The following is a 23,882-nucleotide window of genomic DNA, read 5'->3' as shown; positions in this document are numbered from 1 at the left end:
CCCTTTGAAGTGTGCTGGTCATCCCACCATGATGCAGTCCTAGTTTAATCATTTTAACAAGTGGATGCCAAATGCCCGAGGAGCATTCCTTGGCTGTGGTTGTTGCTGGTCTTCAGGAGGATAGGATTTCTTTCTTGGCTTAGTTACCGTGGCCAGAAATCAATACAAAGCCCTTTTGTGCTCCCAGCCTAGAAAGAAGAGCAATATAGCATCAGTTTTCTAGTCTGAACTAGGGACTGTTTCCATTCTGTTACCCCACTGATCCCATGTTTATTAAGTAAGAACTAACTAGTTTTCTCACTTAAATCAAAGATGCCTCAAGCTACAGTTGAAACTGTGAGAAACAGTGTGTGACAACATTAAAAAGATAGAATTCAACAGTTCTTAAAAAGCAAATAAGATATTTTTTTTTCCAGTCATTGGAATATAGCTTTGGTTTGCTGTTTGTTGGTTGATTTATTTTTTTTTTTCATTTTTAGAAATAAAGTAATGGATCCCTTACCTATCTTTAAGCACTCTTTGTGGTCTCAGAGCCTATTGCTAGTTTTATTTTTTTAAGAGACAGGGTGTTGCTATGTTGCCCAGGTCGGGTGCTGTGGCGAGATCGTGGCTCACTGCAGCCTTGACCTCTAGGGCTCAAGCGAGCCTCCTGTCTTAGCCTCTGCAGTAGCTAGGACAATAGGCATGCACCTACATGCCTGGCTAATTTTTTCTTTTTTTCTTTTTTTTCTGTAGAGACCGAGTCTCAACTTGTTGCCTAAGCAGTTCTCAAATTTCTATCCTCAAGTAATCCTCCTTCAATGGCCTCTACTTTCATCTTTATTATATCTTACCTTATTTGTTTTAGAGACAGTTTCACTTTTTTACCTAGGCTGGTTTCAAACTCCTGTGCTGAAGCAATTCTCTCACCTCAGCCTCCCAAAGTGCTGGGATTACAGGCATGAGCCACCGCACCCGGCCTTCTAACTTCATCTTTAAATTAAAATTGTAGAAATATCTGAGTAGATTGGAGGGAGGAAATTAATTATAAAGACTGTAGACTGTTAGTTGACATTGCATTAGGTACCACACATGACTTCTCTTAGTAACTCAATAATCTTTTGATGGAAGAGTTACAGACCTCATTTTATAGATGAGGAAATAGGCTTAGAATCAAGTGACTTGCCCAAGAATATACAGAAAGCAAATAATGGGACCTGATAGTTGAAACCTTAATGTGTGTATACTTTAAGAGTTTGTATATTATACTTTTTCACACACTGTGATGAGCTTTTTCTGTTATTTTGAAATAAAGGTAACAGTATATTTACTTTTTCCCTCTTTCTACCCTGTAGACCCAAGTCTTGGATTGAGGAACAGGCAATGGGATCATTCCTCAGTGTGGCCAAAGGATCTGACGAGCCCCCAGTCTTCTTGGAAATTCACTACAAAGGCAGCCCCAATGCAAATGAACCACCCCTGGTGTTTGTTGGGAAAGGAATTACCTTTGACAGGTATTTTTTATTGTGTCCGTGCTTTGTATTTTGGTGAATGATTTGTATGCAGTTAAATTACTTGGTTATAGGGTTTTTTTTGGTTTGGTTTTTTTTTTTTTTTTTTTTTGAGGCAGAGTCTCACCCTGTCATCTAGGCTAGAGCGTAGTGGCGTGATCTCGGCTCACTGCAGCCTCTGCCTCCCAGGCTCAAGCAATCCTTGTGCCTCACCCTCCCAAGTAGCTGGGATTACAGGCGTGCACCACCACACCCAGCTAATTTTTGCATTTTTAGTGGAGATGGGGTTTCGCCATGTTGGCCAGGCTGGTCTTGAACTCCTGGCCTCAAGTGATCCGCCCACCTCAGCCTCCCAAATGCTGGGATTACAGACATGAGCCACTGTGCCTGGCCGGTTTATAGTTTGATTCAAAAGCATGGTGTTTGGTTGAAGGTGTACATTACTTTAAATTTATTATGCTACCACCTCTAAAATGCTTAGAATATGTCAGAAACTATCAGGTATTTTGCGTGTGTTAGCCCTAACCATACCCCTGCGGGCTAGGTATTGTAGACATTCTCCAAGTAAAGAAACCATGACTCAGAGTTTAAATAATTTGTTCAAAGTCCCATAACTAGTAAGTGGAGTCAGAAGTCAAACTCAGGTGTGTCGTGTCCTTTTTTTATAGAGATGAGTTCTCACTGTTGCCCAAACTGGTCTTAAACTGCTGTCTCAAGCAGTCCTCCCACCTCAGCCTCCCAAAGTGCTGGGGTTATAGGTGTGAGCCGTTGTGCTCTGCCTAAACTGTCTTCAGATTTTTCTGCCATGCACTTTGCTTGTCCTCCGTGGCTGTTAAAGATTCTCCACGAGGTTAGTGGTGATGCCCCTGTTTGGATTATGCTGTCTTCCCTTTGCTTGCTTCAGATGATTACTTCTTTTAGCTGACCAGTCTAGCTCCCATTAATCTTATTCAACCATAAGTATTTCTTAGAGTTGGAAACTGTATCTGGTTATTTCAACCAAGGAGAGGCTGAACTGAGAAAGACGGTGGAGTTTGGTATTTCCCGTGGGAAGCATTTGCCACCAAACACAAGTTTCAGGGGTGCCAGCGGGTATGAGGCGTAAAAAGGGCTACTTAGCAAAAAACTAGGTTAGAGAAACACATGAGGGGTTTCATTTTTGTTTTATTTGCTTAACTACAGGGCTTCTCAGGTTACAGAATATAGCATTTTCCGTATTTCCTTTTGAAGGAACCGTGATTCCTGGGAATCATATTACCTGGAAACTACTTTGGAAAATGCTGCTAGATAACCATACGATGTTGATGTCCCCTTGTACATTTTTGTGCCCTTTCTGGAATGCTTCTAGACGTAGGAAGCCCCTGTCGCTGGCATAGCTTGCTGCCAGTGTGGTCTCCTTATGTTAGCAGGTCAAAGTGCCTCCTTGTGTCTCCCACCCACTAGTTCACATTTTCTTCTTTAAAGCATTGATCTCCAAATGGTTTTCCTGGTATAGGCAGTCAGTAAAAGATCTTGAGCACATCCCTTTCAAAATATGCATGCTTTTTTATAAGTTACATGCATTATACTATTGTACTAAAGTGTATATTATAAAAACAATACAGCAAATACAATTTAGAAAGTTAAACTTTTTTTTTTTTTTTTTTTTTTTTTAGTAGAGACAAGGTCTCACTGTGTTGGCCAGGCTGGTTTTGAACTTCGGAGCTCAAGCAATCTGCCTGCCTTGGCCTCCCAAAGTGCTGGGATTATAGGTGTGAGCCACCACACCCAGCCTAAACTTTTTTTCTTTTTTTTTGAGACAGAATCGCGCTCTGTTGCCCAGGCTGGAGTGGATTGGTGCAGTCTCGGCTCACTGCAACCTCCTCCTCCTTGGTTCAAGCAATTCTCCTGCCTGAGCCTCCCAAGTAGCTGGGATTACAGGTGCCTGCTACCATGCCCGGCTAATTTTTTTTGTGTATTTTTAGTCCCGAGTAGCTGGGATTACAGGCGTCTGCCACCATGCCTGGCTAATTTTTTTCTTTACGTAGAGAGAGATGGGGTTTCACCATGTTGGCCAGGCTGGTCTCAAACTCCTGATCTTGTGATCCACCCACCTTGGCCTCCCAAAGTGCTGGGATTACAGGTGTGAGCCACCACGCCTGGCCCTAAACTGTTCTTAAATGTTTTGCCAATTGTGACACAAATATTTTTATGCTAAGGGTGAAGTTTATTGTTAATTTAAGTCCACATTTATACTTTTTGCTGAGAATAAAAACAAAGAGGCCTAAACCCAAAGACTTAAAGCGAAAGTCTTCTTTGGGTTTAGAGAAGGCTTCCTTGCAGGAGTGTCAGTTTTAGCTGAAGATGTGAAGGATCAGGAGGAATTAGCTCAGGAGAGACTAGGGACAGGCATTCAAGTACAGGGAAGCATGGTGAAGGCTGCAGGCCTTCGGGAAGGAGCAGGGTAAATTCCTGGTATGGCAAGAGTACCGGTGTGCCTGCACACAAGAACGTGATGGAGAGAAGGGGCAAGATATGGCTAGAGAGGTACACAAGCTTGGTCGCTGTGGGCCTGCTTGGATTTTACACTCTGCTCTAAGAACAGTTGGCCGTAGCTGAAGGGTTTCCACCAAACGGAATGACATGAGATTTACACATACAGTGAAATTCACCCTCTAAGTGGCCAGCTCAATGAGTTTTAACAAATGTGTGCACCCGCGTGGGTGCAGTGGCATACACCTGTAATCTCAGCTACTTGGGAAGCTGAGGTAGGAGGATTACATGAGCCCAGGAGTTCAAGAGCAGCCTGTGCAACATAGTAAAACAACATCTTTAAATAAATAAACATAGATTAGATAGGTCGATAGATTGATTTTAAAAACCAAAGAACAAATGTATACACCTATGCACCGTTCACTACTGTCAGGAAAATACATTTTTATCATCCCCTAGAAGTTCCCTTCTGCCTTTTTGTAGTCATTCGCCCTCTGTCCCTGCTCCAGACAGCCGGTCATCTTTCTGTTACTGCAGATTAGTTTTGCCTATTCTGGAAAGTCATATAAATGCAGTCTTTGATGTCTGGCTTCTGTCTTTCAGCATAGTATCTGGGGTTTATCTATGTTGTTGGTCGTGTCAGTCATTCTTCCTTTTTATTGCTGAGTAGTGTTCCGTTGTATGGAAATGCCAAATTTTGTTTACCCGTTCATCTATTGGTGGAAAGTTGTGTTGTTTCCAGTTTTAGGCTATTAGGAATAAAGTTAAGAGCATCTGTAAGCCTTTGTGTGGACGTGTTTTCCTTACTCTTGCGTAAATACAGCCACTGTGTTGTATAATAACTGTGTGTTTAACTTTTAAGAAACTACCAAACTTTTCCAAAGCGGCTACATTTTCACTTCTGCCATCAATGTGCAAAGATTCTCATTGTTCTACACCTTCGTCAGTATTTGATATTGTCAGTCTTTATAATTCTAGCTGTACCAGTGAGTATACAGTGATTTCTCTGTGGTTTAATTTGCATTTCTCTAGTGACTAATGAAGTTGGTCATTTTTTATTTTTATTTTTTGAGACGGAGTCTCGCTCTGTCACCCAGGCTGGAGTGCACCTCGGCGCACTGCACCTCCCCCTCCTGGGTTCAAGCGATTCTCCTGCCTCAGCCTCCCAAGTAGCCAAGACTATAGGCACGCGCCACCATGCCTGGCTAATTTTTGTATCTTTAGTAGAGACGGGTTTTCACCACGTTGGCCAGGCTGGTCTCAAACTCCTGATCTCAAGTGATCTGCCTGCCCCAGCCTCCCAGAGTGCTGGGATACAGGCACGAGCCATCACGCCCAGCCAAAGCTGGGCATTTTTTAATGTGCTTATTGGACATTGGTATATCTTCTGTAGTAAGGTATTCAAATCTTTTGCCCTTTTTTATAGGAGTGTTGGCTTTACAGAGTTGTAAGGCTTTTTAAAAATGTATTTCATTTTAAGTGAGTTTTAGATTTTGAGGCTATGCTTCACTTTGAATCTTTGTGTATGGTGTGAAAAGACCTGGTTTGTTTTTGTCTTTTTTTTTTCCTATGTGGCTATTCATTTACTTCTGTACTGTTTGTTGAAAAGACTGTCCTTTCCCCACTGGACTACCTTGGCACCTCGGGTGGAAATCAGTTGTCCATATAATTGTAGGTCTGCCTCTGGGCTCTGTATCCTTTCACCAGTGCCTGAAGACCAAATATCTTGATTACTGCAGCTTTGAGTAGGCTTGAAATCTAGTCACATGAGTCCTCCAGCTTTGCTCTTCTTTTTCAGAATGACTTTGGCTACACCCTTTGTATTTTCATATACATTTTAGAATCTGCTTGGGTTTTTTTCTTTTTTTTCTTTTTTTTTTTTGAGACAGGGTCTCACTCTGTCGCCCAGGCTGGAGTGCAGTGGTGCAATCTCAGCCCACTGCAGCCTTGACCTCCCTGGGCTCAGGTGATCCTCTCACCTCAACCTCCCGAGTAGCTGGGACTACAGATGCGCACCACTATGCCCCGCTAATTTTTGTATTTTTTATAGAGATGGGGTCTTGCCATGTTGCCCAAGCTGGTCTCGAACTCCTGGGCTCAAGTGATTTGCCTGCCTCAGCCTCCCTAAGTGCTGGGATTACAGGCATGAGTCACCACACTCGGTGAATCTGTTTGTTTTTTCTTTTTCTTTTTCTTTTTTTTTTTTTGAGATGGAGTCTCGCTCTGTCGCCCAGGCTGGAGTGCAGTGACGCAATCTCGGCTCACTGCAAGCTCCGCCTCCTGGGTTCACGCCATTCTCCTGCCTCAGCCTCTCCGAGTAGCTGGGACTACAGGTGCCCGCCACCACGCCCGGCTAATTTTTTGTATTTTTAGTAGAGAAGGGGTTTCACCGCAGTCTCGATCTCCTGACCTCGTGATCCGCCCGCCTCGGCCTCCCAAAGTGCTGGGATTACAAGCGTGAGCCACCGCACCCGGCCTGCTTGTTTTTTCACACAACAAAACCTACTGAGATTTTGATTGAGATAGATTGTGTGTGTGTGTAAAAATGTGCTGTCTTTATGGTTAATGAAATGACAGTGGTGAGACTGATACCTGACCGACATCCAAATGACAGAGGGTAGTAGCATCAATGAGGGCAGCTGAGTAGAAATGTGGGTGGATTTGAGAGAGATTGAAAAAGTGAGCCAAAGCTGATTGCTGATCTTTAACTGGTGGCTACCTTAGAACCATAGTGATAGGAATTAGAGAGCAGAACTTCCAGAAGAGGCCTGCAGATAAATGTGGCAGGTGGACAGGAGAAGAACTTCAAATGCAACAGCGCGTTCCCTTTGTCCATGGGGTTTTCCCATGTATTTTTCTTGTTTGAGCCAGGGGATCATCTTTAATTCTTGGTGAACATGCCAACCATCTAAGTAACAAGTGCTTCGAGGTCAGTGAGAATTAGGACTTAATTTGGAAGGAAAGCAGACTTCAGAGCAGCAGGCAGACCTCTCTCCAGTGAGCCACCAGGGCACATGAGCAGCAGATCTCAATTAGAACTCAGAGTTGAAGCCCCTGGCTGTGTGCTTGGCCTGTGAAGCATGTTGCTTCTGGACTCCTACAGACTGGAAGCAGAAAAACCACTAGCTAGTTAGAAGCCTCTTGGGGTCAGGTAGTTTGGTTTCTTGCTAATTGCGGCCTTATTCAGTTCTCATGTTGAAGTTCTGTCTCTGAGCCGTTGGGCCTGTGCCTCATTTAGGTTGTATTTTGCCATCAGCAGGATATAGCACACCCTGTGCAGTGTTGGAAGGAAATGTTAGCCCTCTGTCCTTCTGTTGGTTTCAGAGAAATGCCTCCAGTCATCTCTATGAGCTCATCAGCTTTTCTTAACAGCTCATGACCTTCACGTTCCATAAGTTGATCAATTCATAAAATTTGCTGAATAGACTATGTGGGTGTCAGGAGTTAATGAGACAATACAGAGATGGAATTTGCGCAGTCTTGATTTTATGATACAGTAATGTTTCCAGTGGCACTGTTTAAATTTCATTCAAGTAGAAATAAAATGAGCTAAAGGCCGGACGCGATGGCTCATGCCTGTAATCCCAGCACTTTGGGAGGCCGAGGCTGGCGGATCACGAGGTCAGGAGATTGAGACCATCCTGGCTAACACGGTGAAACCCCGTCTCTACTAAAATCACAAAAAATTAGCCAGGCATGGTGGCAGCTGGGACTACAGGCGCCCGCCACCACGCCCGGCTAATTTTTTTGTATTTTTAGTAGAGACGGGGTTGCACCGTGTTAGCCAGGATGGTCTTGATCTCCTGACCTCGTGATCCGCCCGCCTCGGCCTCCCAAAGTCCTGGGATTACAGGCGTGAGCCACCGTGCCCGTCTATACTTTTTAAATAAAGTGATTTTGGCCATCTTCTTTGCTATTAATATTGCACGTTGTCCATTTCCCCATAGTGGTGGTATCTCCATCAAGGCTTCTGCAAATATGGACCTCATGAGGGCTGACATGGGAGGAGCTGCAACTATATGCTCAGCCATCGTGTCTGCTGCAAAGCTTAATTTGCCCATTAATATTATAGGTAAGTGGGGCAACGGATTACATCTCATAGAGCTTCTGGATTCCAGCCAGGTAGGAGAACAGAGACAACAGATATGATTTCCCCTAATCTGAAAAGATAAGAAATGATTTTTAAATAGTCATCAAGCAGAAGCTGTTTAGCTCAGATAAGTGTTTTACTGTCTGAGCTGATTGAGCTAAATGTATCTTGCAACCAGTGGGCTCTAACTGGAATTGATTTATTTTACTTCTGCAAAAAGTGGTTAGCAGTCAGGGGCACATAATGTCAAGTTTGTAGTTGACATTATGAAATTTGCTTGGTACTTGGGGTGGCAGGACATTGCTGGCTCATTGACTGATTGCCTCATAGGATTGTGGCCAGTGAAATGGCACACAGAAAGTACCTAGGACAGAAAAAGTGCTCATTATGTGGCAGTTCTTGGTAATGGAAGATAAAAACTCCCAGGCACAGTACTGGGAGTTTGTGTAATAGCATTGCTCATACTCATTTCAGAGGAGACGGGGAAGGAGGAGAGAGTCGTAGGTTAAATAATAATGCCCTGAGGCATGTCCATTGCACAAGGAAGGTAGAATTGGAATCCAGGTTTGTCAGACATGGCCCCCTCCTTCACTATCGTAGTCCTTTTTTTTCCTGAACTATTTAAAAGTCAGTTGCAGACATCATGACATGTCCTCTAAGAAAAAGGACATTCTATGTAATGACAAAACCATTATCTTTTCCAAGGATTAATACAGTAACCTAATTCAAGTTTCCAGTTGTGTGAAAAATATCCATTTTATTTATTTATATTTAGGTTTTTTTGGTTTTTTGGGTTTTTTTGAGATGGAGTTTCGCTCTTGTTGCCCAGGCTGGAGTGCAATGGCGTGATCTTGGCTCACCACAACCTCCGCCTCCTGGGTTCAAGTGATTCTTCTGCCTTAGCCTCTCGAGTAGCTGGGATTACAGGCATACACCACCACGCCTGGTTAATTTTGTATTTTTAGTAGAGATGGGCTTTCTCCATGTTGATCAGGCTGGTCTCGAACTCCTGATCTCAGGTGATCCGCCCTCCTTGGCCTCTCAAAATGCTGGGATTACAGGCATGAGCCACCGTGCCTGGCCTATATTTAGCTTTTAAATCCAGAAACTAATCAAGGACCACACATTGCCATTGGTGCCCCTTTAGATTTCTTGAGTCTAGACCCTATTCCTGTTTTCTTCCATGGCATTAGCAGTTCTGAAGGGTCTAGGCTTGTTTCATGATATTTTGCAATTTGTATTTATTTGAATTGCTTCTTCTTGATTAGAATCAAGTTAGACTTATTTGGGAAGAATGCTACATGGGTGATGTGTACTTCTTGTTACTGACATATCATGTCAGTTGTGTCATTGATGATGTTAAATTTTATCAGTTCGTTAAGGTGGCCCTTGTGTCTTGCTTCTCATGGCTCACAGGTGGCCTCTTGTCCCATGGGTGGCATGTTTGTACCCAGCATATACTGTGTGGCTTCATACATTCTTTCCAATAGGTCTGGCCCCTCTTTGTGAAAATATGCCCAGCGGCAAGGCCAACAAGCCGGGGGATGTTGTTAGAGCCAAGAACGGGAAGACAATCCAGGTTTGTAAATGGGAGACACAGCACTCCCCATCTGGCGTTCCTCAGGAATCCCGTGGTAGCCACATAACCACAGACAGCTTGGATGGATGCAGAGCCCCAGAACCATATTGGGGAGGGTGCTGTCTTTAGTGCTGGGTAGCCTTTCTTTTCCTTCCCTTTCCCTTTCCCTTTCCTGAAGTGGGGTCTCGCTGTGTCAGTCACCCAGGCTGTAGTGCAGTGGTGTGATCATGGCTCACTGCAGCCTTGACCTCCCCAGGCTCAGGTGATCCTCACACCTCAGCGTCCTGAGTAGCTGGGACCACACGTGCGTACCACCATGCCTGGCTAGCTTTTCGTAGAGACAGGATTTTGCCATGTTTCCCAGGCTGGTCCCAAACTCCTAGACTCAAGTGATCTGCCCACCTTGGTCTCCCAAAGTGCTAGGATTACAGGCATGAGCCACCATTCCTGGCCCCTGAGTAGCTTTTCTTGCAAAGGCAGAAGTATCTTTTTTTGGGATTTTGAAGAATGTTTTTCCAGACTTATTGTTCCTCCCACTTCCTGTATGCTATACACTCACGTTTCCATGAATTTGCTGCCCGCCCTGCAGAGTGCGGCAAAGCAGTAAAACTGTGGGCTATCTTCTGGATATACCTGTGCTAGGAGTGACTTTTTTCCATTGTAGGTGTTGAGGTGGAAAACACTGTCCTACATCATGGGCCCTGCACTCAAGGGGATGTGGCAGCAGGTCCTCCGGGTGGCATGTGCATGCATGCGTGTATTACAAGTCACTCATAAAATGACCGGACCTCTATTTAAAAGAAAGGAATATAATTAGGAAGTGTTACTGAAATTGCAAGAGTTTTCATTTCTAGGATTGAGACTGCCATGTAGCTGTAGCTTTCTTAAGCTCTTTTACCTCATTTTCGGAAATCTTTACATTTTTCCCCTTCTTGTTATGAAGTTATGGGTAAAATGGACTAGACATTTTTCTATTTATTTTGGTTTCCAAAGTCATCAACCTTAGGTCATCAGCTCTGGTACAGTGATTTTTATATTATTATTATTTTTTATTTTTAATTAGAAATGGGGTTTCACCATCTTGCCCAAGCTGGTGTCGAGCTCCTGGGCTCAAGCTATCTGCCCACCTCTACCTCCCAAGGTGCTGGGGGATTATTAAATCATATTTGCTCTCCAGATTAGATATGTTCCTATTCTCATGGAAGTATGAATGGTTTGATAATGACACACGTCACGGTAGCTTTTTCCAACTTTTCTGTCGAACACTGTTGCAAGTGTCTAGTTTTCATATTCTTTACTCACGCTGTCACCCTTTCTGTTTTTGACCCTCTGCAGGTTGATAACACTGATGCTGAGGGGAGGCTCATACTGGCTGATGCGCTCTGTTACGCACACACGTTTAACCCGAAGGTCATCCTCAATGCCGCCACCTTAACAGGTCAGACTGTGCACTTGCCTTGATTTTGTTTGAAGGAAGTCTTGTTTGTTGCATGGATTTCACACACTATACTTGCGGCATTATTTTGCTAAAATTTGGCTTGGTCCATTGGCATTCAAAGATCTTTCACCAGAGGAATTGTTCTGCAGTTGTAAAATGTTTTGAATATTAGGTTCGTTGTTTTAAAGCATTCCAGGCTGTACCTTTTGTTTTTTTTTTTTTTTTTTGAGACAGAGTTTCACTCTGTCACCTAGGCTGGAGTGCAGTGGCGTGATCTCGGCTCACTGCAACCTCTGCCTCCCGAGTTCCAGTGATTCTCCTGCCTCAGCCTCCCAAGTAGCTGGGATTATAGGTACGTGCCACCAGTCCTGGCGAATTTTTGTATTTTTAGTAGAGACGGGGTTTTTGCCATGTTAGCCAGGCTGGTTTTGAACTCCTGACCTCAGGTGATCTGCCCGCCTCGGCCTCCCAAAGTGCTGGGGTTACAGGCATGAGCCACTGCGCCCGGCCTAATTTTTATATTTTAGTACAGACGGTTTAACCATGTTGGCCAGGCTGGTCTCAAACTCCTGACCTCAGGTGATCCACCCGTCTCAGCCTCCCAGAGTGCTGGGATTACAAGATTACAGACGTGAGCCACTGTGCCCAGCCTGGGCTGTACCTTTAAACAAAGAAATAACAAGTGGGCCAGATCAGCTCACCTAGAGTGACATCTAAAAATGATGTTAAGAGCCGGGAGCGGTGGCTCACGCCTATAATCCCAGCACTTTGGGAGGCCAAGGCAGGCGGATCATGAGGTCAGGAGATCGAGACCATCCTGGCCAACATGGTGAAACCCTGTCTCTACTAAAAATACAAAAATTAGTTGGGTATGGTGGTGCGTGCTTGTAATTCCAGCTACTCGGGAGGCTGAGGCAGGAGAATCGCTTAACCCCGGAGGTGGAGGTTGCAGTGAGCCGAGATTGCGCCACTGCACTCCAGCTTGGTGACAGAGCGAGACTCCCTCTCAAAAAATAACATAACATAACATAACATAACATAACATAACATAACATAACATAACATATAACATAACATAACATAACATAACATAACATAACATAACATAACATATAAAATAAAATGATGTTAAGAGATGGTTTCTGTTACAATTACCATTTGATACAGATCTGAAAAGATTAGTGATAAATCCCCAAGTCAATAGCTTTCTTTTACTTTTTTAAACTAATTATAATGTATCTGATACCCTCTGAGCTTTCAGAGCTTTACTTTTTTTTTTTTTCCGGAACTTTTATACTTGATGTCATAAGGAAAAACATTTTACCAGGGTAGCAGGATCCTCATTTAACAAGTGACACAGTGTGAAGCCTGCGCTTTAAGGCCAGGCTCAGGTGGAACTCCCATCTGTGCCACTGACTAGTCAGTTAGCCATGGACAAGTTCCTTGGCCCTTTTGAGCATTGGTACTTGGGGACAATTCCATTTGCCTGGAAGAGCTGTAAAGGCTGGAGGGAGTTTCTTGAAAGCCTCTTTAATACAGGCTGTGACACCACCAGCCCTGGAGGGCTGGGAATAGATTCCTAAAGGGATGACAAACAAGTGTTGTCTTATTGCCAAATCCCAGTGTTCATAATCTTTCATCCAAATGTTCTCTTCACAGTAATTCATCCTGACTCTACCCCTTTTTTAAAAAAATTAATTTCTGAATCTTAACGTCAGACTACCTCTTTTAAGATGAAAATTTAGATCATTTGTTATCCTTTGGTTTTATTCTTGCCCTGGTCATACTGAGCCTTTACTTTGGCAGAAATCATGTTCCCTTTTATATGTAGGTCTAAAAATGGTCCACAGGTCTATTGCTAAGAGTTCTTTTTCAAAGCTGGCATTATAGTGTTTTCATGGTTTTTGGTCTACCTATTCAGTTTAGCAAACACTTTACCTGAAAAGCAGAGCTTCTAGGGTGGGGGGTTGGGGGAGGCAGTAGCAGTGAAGCGGGTACCCCCTTACTGTAAATGAGGAATCACAGAGGATAGATACATCAGATACATCAAGTTCTACAATTTAAACATAACTTTTATAATTACCACTTTGGGAAATACTTTTCCTAGATGCTTAATAGCAGCATTCTACCCCACTTTTTTCTCAGTCTGAGAGGTGAGAAGGTGGGAAAGTTGGCCCTATGTAAGCAAGGGTGACCTGGGCGAGCTTTCAGACCACACCGGGTGATGGTTCCCCAAATACTACTGAGCCCCTTCTGAGTTCCAGAAGCTCAGGTTCCAAGAGGAGAATAAGAACCAGTTTCTAAGCTCAGGCTCTTGATAGGAGGAAGTACACAGTCTTCAGAAATAGAAGACCTGATTTTAAAACTTGTCCTAACTTTTAATAGCACGTGACTTTGGACTAGGCTTTAGTTGTCTCATCCATAAAAGGGGTATAATAGCACCTCGTTCACAGGAAGGATGCCTGCGAAGATTAAATGAGATGATACAGGTTGATGTCCATGGCCCAGCACAATATAGACACTGAAACAGGTGTTACTGTCCTTTGAAAGGCAGGCCGTACCCCAGGTTGTAGGAACAGTGACATATTCGTGGATGACCATCCAGTCATGGTGTTTCTTTTCATTTTCTTAATGCTTGGGCATAATTTAGGATTGAATGAGTGTGGTGCTATGCTCACTTTCCTTGGGGCTTTGATGTTTCTTCCAGACTATGAACAATTCTGGTAACATTGATCAGTAGGCATCACAACACAGGGCTCCAAATGTGCCTTGTAAATGAAAATGGGAAGTATGCCTCTGTTACTAGTAGTTCTGAAATGGGCTGTGGAAATAATTCTGGAATTACAGAGAATAAACTATTTAAATATATAATGAAATCATCTTTAGAGCCGTCATCCCAACTGGACCACCTTAAATACTTATGTCTGCCATTTTTTATTACTTTAAGGGAAGATAGCATGTTCTTGTTTGAGGGGATTGTTCATCTTTTCTATGACAAATTTTAAAACTGATAGATGACTCTTACGGGGTTGATTGAAATATTTTGAGGACAAGTGAATAGTTATATAAAAAACCACTAACTTGAAAACAAGTAAAGTATTCATGGGTGTGTATATGTTGTCCCTCAGTATGCATGGGGGATAGGTTCTAGGATCCCACCTCAGATACCAAACCCACGATGCTCACATCCGTTATGTAAAATGGCATAGTATTTATATATAACCTATGTACATCCTCCAGTATACTTAAGTCATCTCTAGATTACTTATACTGCCTAATACAATGTAAATGCTATGTAAATATTCGTTACACTGTATTGTTTAGGGAATAATGACAAGAAAAAAAAGTCTGTGTATGTTCAGTACCGATGCAGCCATCTCCCCCGCTTCAAAATATTTTCTGTCTGCATTTGGTTGACTCCATAGATGCAGAAGACACGGATACGGAGGGCTGACTAGTTAGTACTGTCTTCAAGTTTCAGTTTTCCTTGGGAGAGATACTAATGAGCAGTTTCATGTAAAGACATGGTGAAGAATTTAAGGAGCAACTTGGACATACTTTGCATTACAGGGAGCAAATGCCACCTTGTGAAGACTATAGATTTCCCCCAGTTTCAGTGCTGTCTCCTGTGACATTCCATATGTGTGTCCTGGTACTGATGGTGGTGGGTTCAGTGCTTGTCCTGGTACTGAAGGATAGTAAGGTTTGCTTTTCCTTTCAATAAATACTTAGCTCCTTTATGCCAGGCAGTGTGCTTTCTGGGCCCTAAGGATATGTCTAGGAACCAGACGTGTTCCTTGACTCAGCGCTTACAGATGGGCCAGGCAAATAACAAATGAGATTACCAGGAGCTCATACCACAACTAAAGGAGGCAGCACTAAGTGGCTGTACCTGATTGTCTCTTCTCAAGAGGACCTGCAAATCTGGATTTTTAAGTTGATTTTTAAAAAATATGCTAATTAATGTAAAAATAGAAGTCAGCCAATGGGACACAACTTTGTTGGAGAAAAAAACTAAAGATGAAACAAGTAAATATGATGCAGTAATAACAGACATCAAAGTCTTATAGCAATACTTAGATGTGATTAAAATTGCTGAAAAATTAGATTCCTCAATGCCAGTAGTATGTAAATTATGATACCTCCATCCAGTGGACTATTTTTAAATCATTAAAAATACTTTCAAACATTTGTTTATAAAAGAGGAATAATTTTCTCTCTTTTTTTTGAGACAGAGTCTCACTCTGTTGCCCAGGCTGCAGTGGCACGATCTCAGCTCACTGCAACCTCTGCCTCCTGGGTTCAAGCCATTCTCCTGCCTCAGCCACCTGAGTAGCTGGGATTACAGGCGTGCGCCACCACACTCGGATTTTTGTATTTTTAGTAGAGACGTGGTTTCATCATGTTGGTCAGGCTGGTCTCGAACTCCTGACCTCAAGTGATCCACCCGTCTCGGCCTCCCAAAATGCTGGGATTACAGGTGTGAGCCACTGCGCCCGGCCAAAGAGGAATAGAATAAATTTTTAAAGCATAAAAGGAAGAACACGGCCAGGCGCGATGGCTCACACCTGTAATCCCAGCACTTTGGGAGGCCGAGGCGGGCGGATCACGAGGTCAGGAGATCAAGACCATCCTGGCTAACACGGTGAAACCCCCCTCTCCACTAAAAATACAGAAAAATTAGCCGGGTGTGGTGGCACACGCCTGTAGTCCCAGCTACTTGGGATGCTGAGGGAGAGAATGGCATGAACCCGGGAGGTGGAGGTTTCAGTGAGCCGAGATCGCACCACTGCACTCCAGCCTGGGCCACAGAGCAAGACTCCGTCTCAAAAAAGGAGGAACACATGCTTGAGCACATACAGGTTGGTCTTGTTTTTTATGAAAGTTTAGAAGTTGGGCTGGGCATGATGGCTTACGCCTGTAATCCTGGTGCCTTTGGAGGCTGACATGGGAGGATTGCTTGAGCCCAGGAGTTCAAGACCAGCTTGAGCAACATAATGAGACCCCATCTCTACAACAAGAAATTGGTTTGTTTTTTTGTTTCTTTGGTTTTTTTTTTGAGACAGAGTTTCACTCTTGTTGCTCAGGCTGGAGTGCAATGGTGCGATCTCAGCTCGCCACAACCTCTGCCTACCCAGGTTCAAGCGGTGCAAGCGATTCTCCTGCCTCAGCCTCCTGAGTAGCTGGGATTACAGGCATGCACCCCACGCCCGACTAATTTTGTATTTTTAGTAGAGACAGGGTTTCTCCATGTTGGTCAGGCTGGTCTCAAACTCCCAACCTCAGGTGATCCTCCTGCCTCAGCCTCTCAAAGTGCTGGGATTACAGGCGTGAGGCATTGTGCCTGGCCTTTTTTTTTCTTTCTTTTTTGAGACAGAATCTCGCTCTATCGCCCAGGCTGGAGTGCAATGGCACGATCTCGGCTCACTGCAACCTCTGCCTTCTGGGTTCAAGCGATTCTCCCTATCTCAGCCTCCTGAGTAGCTGGGATTACAGGTGCCTACCACCATGCCCAGCTAATTTTTGTATTTTTAGTAGAGACGGGGTTTCTCCATGTTGGCCAGGCTGGTATCGAACTCCTGACCTCAGGTGATCCCGCCCGTGATGGGATTACAGGCGTGAGCCACCATGCCCGGCCCAAAAAGAAATTTTTAATTAGCTGGGTGTGGCGGCATGTACCTGTAATTCCAGCTACTCAGGAGGCTGAGGCAGAAGGATCACTTGAGCCCAGGAGTTTGAGGCTGCATGCCGTGAGCTCTGATCATACCACTACACTGCAGCCTGGGTGACAGTGAGACCTTTCTCAAAAAAAAAAAAAAGGTTAGATGTCTGGAAGGAAATGTCAAAAATAGGTAACAGTTATCCCTGAAATGAAATTATTGGTCAAATTCAGTAGGTTCCGTTATTGCATTTCCTAATTATTTAAATGAATTCTGGCTTGAAAAACATAAAAATATGTTAACTATGTACAGGAAAGATTTTCTAAGCTTATCTATTTTTGAAAATGAGGAAGCCATTAAATAGGGTACATGCTAAGGTTTCCATCTGCGTGGCAGAGGAGCCCATTTTGCCTGGAGAGACTGCACTTGACTGAGGGCTTGTGTCTTACAGGTGCCATGGATGTAGCTTTGGGATCAGGTGCCACTGGAGTCTTTACCAATTCGTCCTGGCTCTGGAACAAACTCTTTGAGGTAGGAATAATATTTGTATATCTAAATTGTAGAGATGGTGAATAAATTATTCTAGCCTTAGAAGGATAGACTTCTTCAACCCCCGTGTTAAAGTGATTTTTATGCCGCAGGTTTGCCTTTGAATTGAAAATGAACCACAGCAATGGATTGAGTTCAGTGGCATTGGGTTTTCCACAAATGTTCCTAAAGGAGGGGATGATGTCCCCTGCTCCCCTCCGGTAGCCTCAGCATCCTGTGAAAATGTCTCACGAACACTGTGGTCATAGTTGAGAATCCCTGAGGTAGAAACGGTTTTGAAGATGGCTTTGTGGAGCAGTGTTTGTGACTGCGTGTCGTGAGCCATGTAAGGGAGTTCACCCTGCAGCAATGAGGATGTCACCCTCATTTACACACACACACACACACACACACACACACACACACACACCCTCCCTCTCTTACTGCCATTGGTTTTCGACTGCCCACACCACTGTTAGCCTAACTCAGCCTGTCTTGAGGCAACAGGTGACTCTGTGGCCTCCTGACACCTGGTTCAGCTTCTGTGATAATCCTTTCTTGGGCTGCCTTCTCCTGTGATTTTCCTGCTCTTGTCTCCTGATTTGTTTGTTCCCTTTGGTCGCCCTTGGCTGGTGTTCAGTTCAAGGCCATAGACTCTTCCTACTCTACACAGTCCGCACAGGGAAGCTCCAGCCAGCACGTGTTGCCTGATGGCTCCCATCTCTCTCCTGAGCCCCAGCCTCTGTGTATCCACGTGGCTGCCAGATAGCTCCAGCTGGCTGCTTACTCATTCATTCAACTAGTAATTAATGGGAGCTTACTCTGTGCCAGTGGGGGACAAACATAAAATGTCCCCAAATATAATCTTGAGGGTGGTTTAAGGTCTAAACTTATTTTCACCCTAAACTGCTTCTCCTTCATATATGTCATCATTCATGAAGCCCAATTTTCCCAGTTCTGCAATACTCAGCCCCATCATCTCCTTGCAGGCCGGGCCAGGAACCTCTCCTCTGGCCTCCCACATAACCGTTATCCCTCTTTCATGGCACCCACAATATTGTTGTTTTGACTTTTTAAAAACATTTAAGCTTTTAAAAAAAAACCTCAGTTATATGTGCATAAATCAACAATCAGCAGCCCACAGTCTGTTTTCCAGAAGGCAGCCGCTTTCAACCCTTGGCTGATTCATCTGGTATTTACTTATGTCTTAAAATAACAGCTTATATTGCTGCTTCTTGATTTTTCACTTTTAGGTCTTTGACTTTTTACCAGTGAGTTAAATAATCTGTTTATGTATCTATTTCTCCTACTAGCCTGTAGGCCCTTGGGTGACTCAGTTAGTAGTATTTCAGCACACCTGATGGTGCTCAGTAGTTCAATAAACAATGAATGAGTGAGTGGGTAAATGATGAATGAATGAATGTGGTCACCCTGTCTCAGGATTTCAGTGATACAGGTCCAGTCATGTGTTTCTGTCACATAGAAGTGACCCGCCACATAAGAACTCTTTCACCCTAATCAACCCACAAAGCCTGTAATTGTAGTTTGATGATTTTAGCAAAATGCCCTACAGATTTGTGAAATTGCCTCACAACATTCCCGGTTTCTTTTTATTTGTTATTTATTTATTTATTTTTGAGACAGAGTCTCGCTCTGTCGCCAAGCTGGAGTACCGTGGCGTGATCTTGGCTCACTGCAACCTCCGCCTCCTGGGTTCAAGCAATTCTTCTGCCTCAGCCTCCAGAGTAGCTGGGCCTACAGGCACGTGCCACCACACCCAACTAATTTTTTGTACTTTTAGTAGAGACAGCATTTCACCATGTTGGCCAGGATGGTCTCAATCTCTTGACCTCGTGATCCACCCACCTTGGCCTCCCAAAGTGCTGGGATTACAGGTGTGAATCACTGTGTCCGGCCTCCTGGTTTCTTTTATAGTTCTAAAATAAATCTTTTAATGAGTGGACACAATTCTGAAACCTATTTTCTAGTTTCATGTTTTAGAGTAACAGGTTAGAACAACTCTTCCTTCATGCATTGAGCACGTTGATGCCATGAATTTCCCAGAACCTGCCTCATCCACTCTTCTACTTGTCATACCTGTTCTCTAGGCCAGCATTGAAACAGGGGACCGTGTCTGGAGGATGCCTCTCTTTGAACATTATACAAGACAGGTTGTAGATTGCCAGCTTGCTGATGTTAACAACATTGGAAAATACAGGTATGTAATATAAGCTAAATGTACATTTATACAATCATCCTTGATTGCCAAAATAGCTATTTTCAATTTTATCCCCTTATAAAAGGCTTAACTACTTAATTTCCTTTTGGTGTAGTGCTTGTAAGCTTTTTAATGTCTTGAATTTTCAAGTATTTCTTCAACCAGATCTCAAAATTTGCATGTTTCTAATCTAATGGTAATTTTAAGTAAATGGTAAGGGAAAGAGATGGAAAATATGGGAGTTCATTACCATAGCAAAAAGGAATATAGAATTTATCCTTTACTGCTTAAAGCAATATCTGAAAATAAATATTCTGAAAGTGATATGTGGGTTAGCATCTTAATAGGTCTTATAAGCTTGACTCTTGTTCTCTGGTTGTAGAATGTACTTAGCAAAAATGTGGGCTCTCAGTGCACATTTACATGGGGTTGTAAAGTGGTTTTTGTCTTTTTCTTCAGATCTGCGGGAGCATGTACAGCTGCAGCATTCCTGAAAGAATTTGTGACTCATCCTAAGTGGGCACATTTAGACATAGCAGGCGTGATGACCAACAAAGATGAGGTTCCGTATCTACGGAAAGGCATGACCGGGAGGCCCACAAGGACTCTCATTGAATTCTTACTTCGTTTCAGTCAAGACAATGCTTAGTTCAGATACTCAAAAATGTCTTCACTCTATCTTAAATTGGACAGTTGAATTTAAAAGGTTTTTGAATAAATGGATGAAAATCTTTTAACAGAGACAAAGGATGGTATTTAAAAATGTAGAACACAATGAAATTTGTATGCCTTGATTTTTTTTTCATTTTACACAAAGATTTATAAAGGTAAAGTTAATATCTTACTTGATAAGGATTTTTAAGATACTCTATAAATGATTAAAATTTTTAGAACTTCCTAATCACTTTTCAGAGTATATGTTTTTAATTGAGAAGCAAAATTGTACCTCAGATTTGTGATGCTAGGAACATGAGCAAACTGAAAATTATTATGCACTTGTCAGAAACAATAAATCCAACTTGTTGTGCTCTCTGATGTGGCTCTGATATTTACTTACATATTGCTACAAACTCAGTAACTTATTACTAGAATATCATTCGTCTCTGTAGCCATGTTGTATGAACTACGTAATTAAATTGGGGCACAGTGGTTTATGTATTTTCTCAATGTTCCTCATCACTTAAAGGTACTCAGTGATTGAGCTCATCAGTTTGGGTAATAGTGGCTTGGCAAATGACTTCCAAAATGAATCAGTCAGAATACTACTAACCATTGTTGACTTACCATCTGCCAGGCACTGTCCTCAGTGTTTTCAGGTGTTAAATTATTGAGTCCTACCCAATGAGACAGGTACTGTTATCACCCTTATATGACAGATGAGGGAAACGCGGCACAAGAGAGGTTTAGCAACATGCCACTGATGTCACAGAGCAAGTAACTGGTAGCTCAAAGTTCAAGCCAGGTGGTCTGGCTGCTGCACTGGTACACCGCAGTGCTCTTTTTCAGTTCAGTGACTTGAATGGATGTAGAATTTATTTGAAGTACTGAAGTAAGAAACATGACCACAGGCCAAGCACAGTGGCTCATGCCTGTAATCCCAGCATTCTGAGAGGCCAAGGCAGTAGGATTGCTTGAGGCCAGGAGTTTGAGACCAGTTTGGGCAACATAGTTAGACCCTTGTCTCTATTTGATTAAATTTTAAAAAGAATTCAAGCCAGCAACAGTGTGCTGAAAAAAGAAACAATCATAAAAGGGACTGTCAGCTGAGCACAGCTACTCCGGAGGCTGACGTGGGAAGACTGCTTGAACCTGGACGTCAAGCCTGCAATGAGCCCCCGATCATGCCACAGCACTCCACCCTGGGTGAAAGAGCAAGAACCTGTCTCAGGCCAGGCGCGGTGGCTCACACCTGTAATCCCAGCACTTTGGGAAGCTGAGGCAGGCGGATCACAAGGTCAGGAGTTCGAGACCAGCCTGGCCAATATGGTGAAACCCCGTCTACTAAAAATACAAAAAAAATTAGCCAGGCATGGTGGCACATGCTTGTAATCCCAGATACTTAAGAGGCTGAGGCAGGAGAATTGCTTGAATCCGGGAGGCGGAAGTTGCAGTGAGCCAAGATCGCACCACTGCACTCCAGCCTGGGCGACAGAGCTAGACTCAGTCTCAAAAAACAAAAAGCAGGTGGGGGGGCAGTGGATGCAGTGGCTCATGCCTGTAATCTCAGCACTTTGGGAGGCCACGGTGGGAGGATAACTTGGAGCCCAGGAGTTTGAGACTAGCCTGGGCAACATACTGAGACCCTGTCTCTATAAAAAATTTTTTAAGGCCGGGTGCAGTGGTTCACGCCTGTAATCCCAGCACTTTGGGAGGCTGAGGTGGGTGGATCACGAGGTCAAGAGATTGAGACCATCCTGGCCAACATGGTGAAACCCCGTCCCTACTAAAAATACAAAAATTAGCTGGGCATGGTGGCATATGCCTGTAATCCCAGCTACTTGGGAGGCTGAGGCAGGAGAATCGCTGGAGGCAGAGGTTGCAGTGAGCCAAGATCGTGCCACGGCACTCCAGCCTGGCAACAGCGAGACTCCGTCACAAAAAATAAATGAATAAAAATTTAAATAAGCTGGGTGCTGTGGTGGTGCACCGGTAGTCCCAGCTACTCAGAAGGCTAGGGCAGGAGGATTGCTTGAGCCCAGGAGTTTGAGGCTGCAGTGAGCTATGAGTGAGCTATGAACCACTGCACTCTAGCTGGGGCAACAAACCAAGACCCCATCTCTTAAAAAAAAAAAAAAAAAAGACTGTCAACGGGTAAAACTGTTTGCTCACCTTCTGAGACTATAACCAATCAACGTAATTCCATTGGTGCAGACTTAGAACAAAGCTCTCCTCTTTTTTACTTTTGTATCAGATGAATCAAATTAATCCATCAATGGGATGTGTGCCCTTTTTTTAACTTTGAAAATGTTTGACAGGAAAAGCTCTTTGTTACTGTTAATTTTAACATTTAAGAAATTTGACATGCAAAAATATTGTATATCTAAACTGGTTTATAGAGGGAATGGAAATGGGCATGCATGTTTGTGGTATTTATTAGAATTAAAAGCCGGTAAGTGTAGTGAGCAAACACAGGTTTCCCTGGTTATTCATGTTCAGAAGTCACTTCATCAGGAAAGATGGAATTAGAGGGTTGGAATTACAGGCTTATGAAGGAAACTGAAAACAGATTTATTCTGGGTGATAAAGAGCCTCAGTCGGGCTTTGACAGAAGGCAAATGTTAAAAGCAGGTTATTAAAAGATTAGCAGTCTGGTGCCGGGCGCGGTGGCTCACGCCTGTAATCTCAGCACTTTGGGAGGCTGAGGCAGGCGGATCACGAGGTCAGGAGATCGAGACCATCCTGGCTCACACGGTGAAACCCCGTCTCTACTAAATATACAAAAAGCTGGGCATGGTGGCGGGCGCCTGTAGTCCCAGCTACTTGGGAGGCTGAGGCAGGAGAATGGCGTGAACCCGGGAGGCGGAGCTTGCAGTGAGCCAAGATCGCGCCACTGCACTCCAGCCTGGGCAACAAAGCGAGACTCCGTCTCAAAAAAAAAAAAAGAGATTAGCAGCCTGGCGCGTTGGCTCATGCCTGTATTCCCAACACTTTGGGAGGCCGCGGCGATAAAATCACTTGAGCTCAGTAGAACACCTGACTCAACAAAAAAAAAAAAAAAAAAAAAAGCCCGGCGCGACGGCACGCACCTGTGGTCCTAGCTACCTTGGGTGGCTCAAGTGGGGGGATTGTTTGAGCCCAGGAGGTCGAGCCCTGATCATGACACCGCACTCCGACCTGGGCGACAGAGCGAGACACTGAGAAAAAAGAAAAGAAAAAAAAAAAAAAGATTAGCATAGTGACTTTCTCTTTGATGTAACCATAAATATCTAAAGAGAACAGTGCCGGGCACATTGGGAACCTCAACAAAGTTGTTTCCGTTATCCATCTCCGACCAGAATTCAGGAAGAACTTTGCCTGTCTTGTTCCCGCTATCACCAATGACTCAACAAATGTTTGTGGAGTGAGTGGGAGACCCTCTCCTTTTACCAACGGTAAACAGCCCGCGGAAAGAAAAAGTGACTTAGCCAGTCTCTACAGGCATTTGGGGCTGAGTCGGGACTAGCATAGTAGTATCCTGACTCTCGCGGGAGGGCTCGCTCCACTGTAGTTATTAATTCTTCTCTCCACACAACCAGGTCTAATCCGGCCAAAGTCTTCAATTCTTAAGCTAAGAAAAAAGGAAAAATACATGTAAACTCTGTTTTGCGATAGACAAGAAAACAGAAGAATTAAAAATCGTCCTTCCGGGGGCGCAACAGAATCCTCCAATCGCGCGGTCCTGTCACGTGACCACGCCTACTGCACCAG

At 43.7% G+C, this 23,882-nt stretch overlaps 1 protein-coding gene and 1 long non-coding RNA gene across 2 annotated transcripts in view; one reads left to right on the top strand and one right to left on the bottom strand.

Annotated features, from left to right (window-relative positions):
- Positions 1–20,505, top strand: part of LAP3 (leucine aminopeptidase 3) — a 30,790-nt gene extending 10,285 nt beyond the window's left edge. The window contains exons 7-13 of the mRNA XM_032135521.2: positions 1,335–1,493; positions 7,910–8,034; positions 9,543–9,631; positions 10,967–11,069; positions 17,181–17,260; positions 19,366–19,475; positions 19,935–20,505. Coding sequence (XP_031991412.1) covers positions 1,335–1,493; positions 7,910–8,034; positions 9,543–9,631; positions 10,967–11,069; positions 17,181–17,260; positions 19,366–19,475; positions 19,935–20,124 — 856 coding nt within the window. The 3' untranslated portion in view covers positions 20,125–20,505. The remainder of the gene's footprint in view (positions 1–1,334; positions 1,494–7,909; positions 8,035–9,542; positions 9,632–10,966; positions 11,070–17,180; positions 17,261–19,365; positions 19,476–19,934) is intronic.
- On the bottom strand, positions 28–23,872 carry LOC131381692 (uncharacterized). The gene is made up of 4 exons (XR_009210573.1): positions 23,434–23,872; positions 23,222–23,329; positions 834–997; positions 28–188 (listed from the first exon to the last, which is right to left on the bottom strand). It is a non-coding gene; the product is annotated as an uncharacterized LOC131381692 (long non-coding RNA).
- Between the last annotated feature and the right edge of the window lie 10 nt (positions 23,873–23,882).

The sequence above is a fragment of the Hylobates moloch genome, unplaced genomic scaffold (genome assembly GCF_009828535.3).
Source record: "Hylobates moloch isolate HMO894 unplaced genomic scaffold, HMol_V3 SCAFFOLD_17, whole genome shotgun sequence".
NCBI classification, from domain to species: domain Eukaryota; kingdom Metazoa; phylum Chordata; class Mammalia; order Primates; family Hylobatidae; genus Hylobates; species Hylobates moloch.
This window is presented reverse-complemented; position numbering and strand designations above follow the sequence as displayed.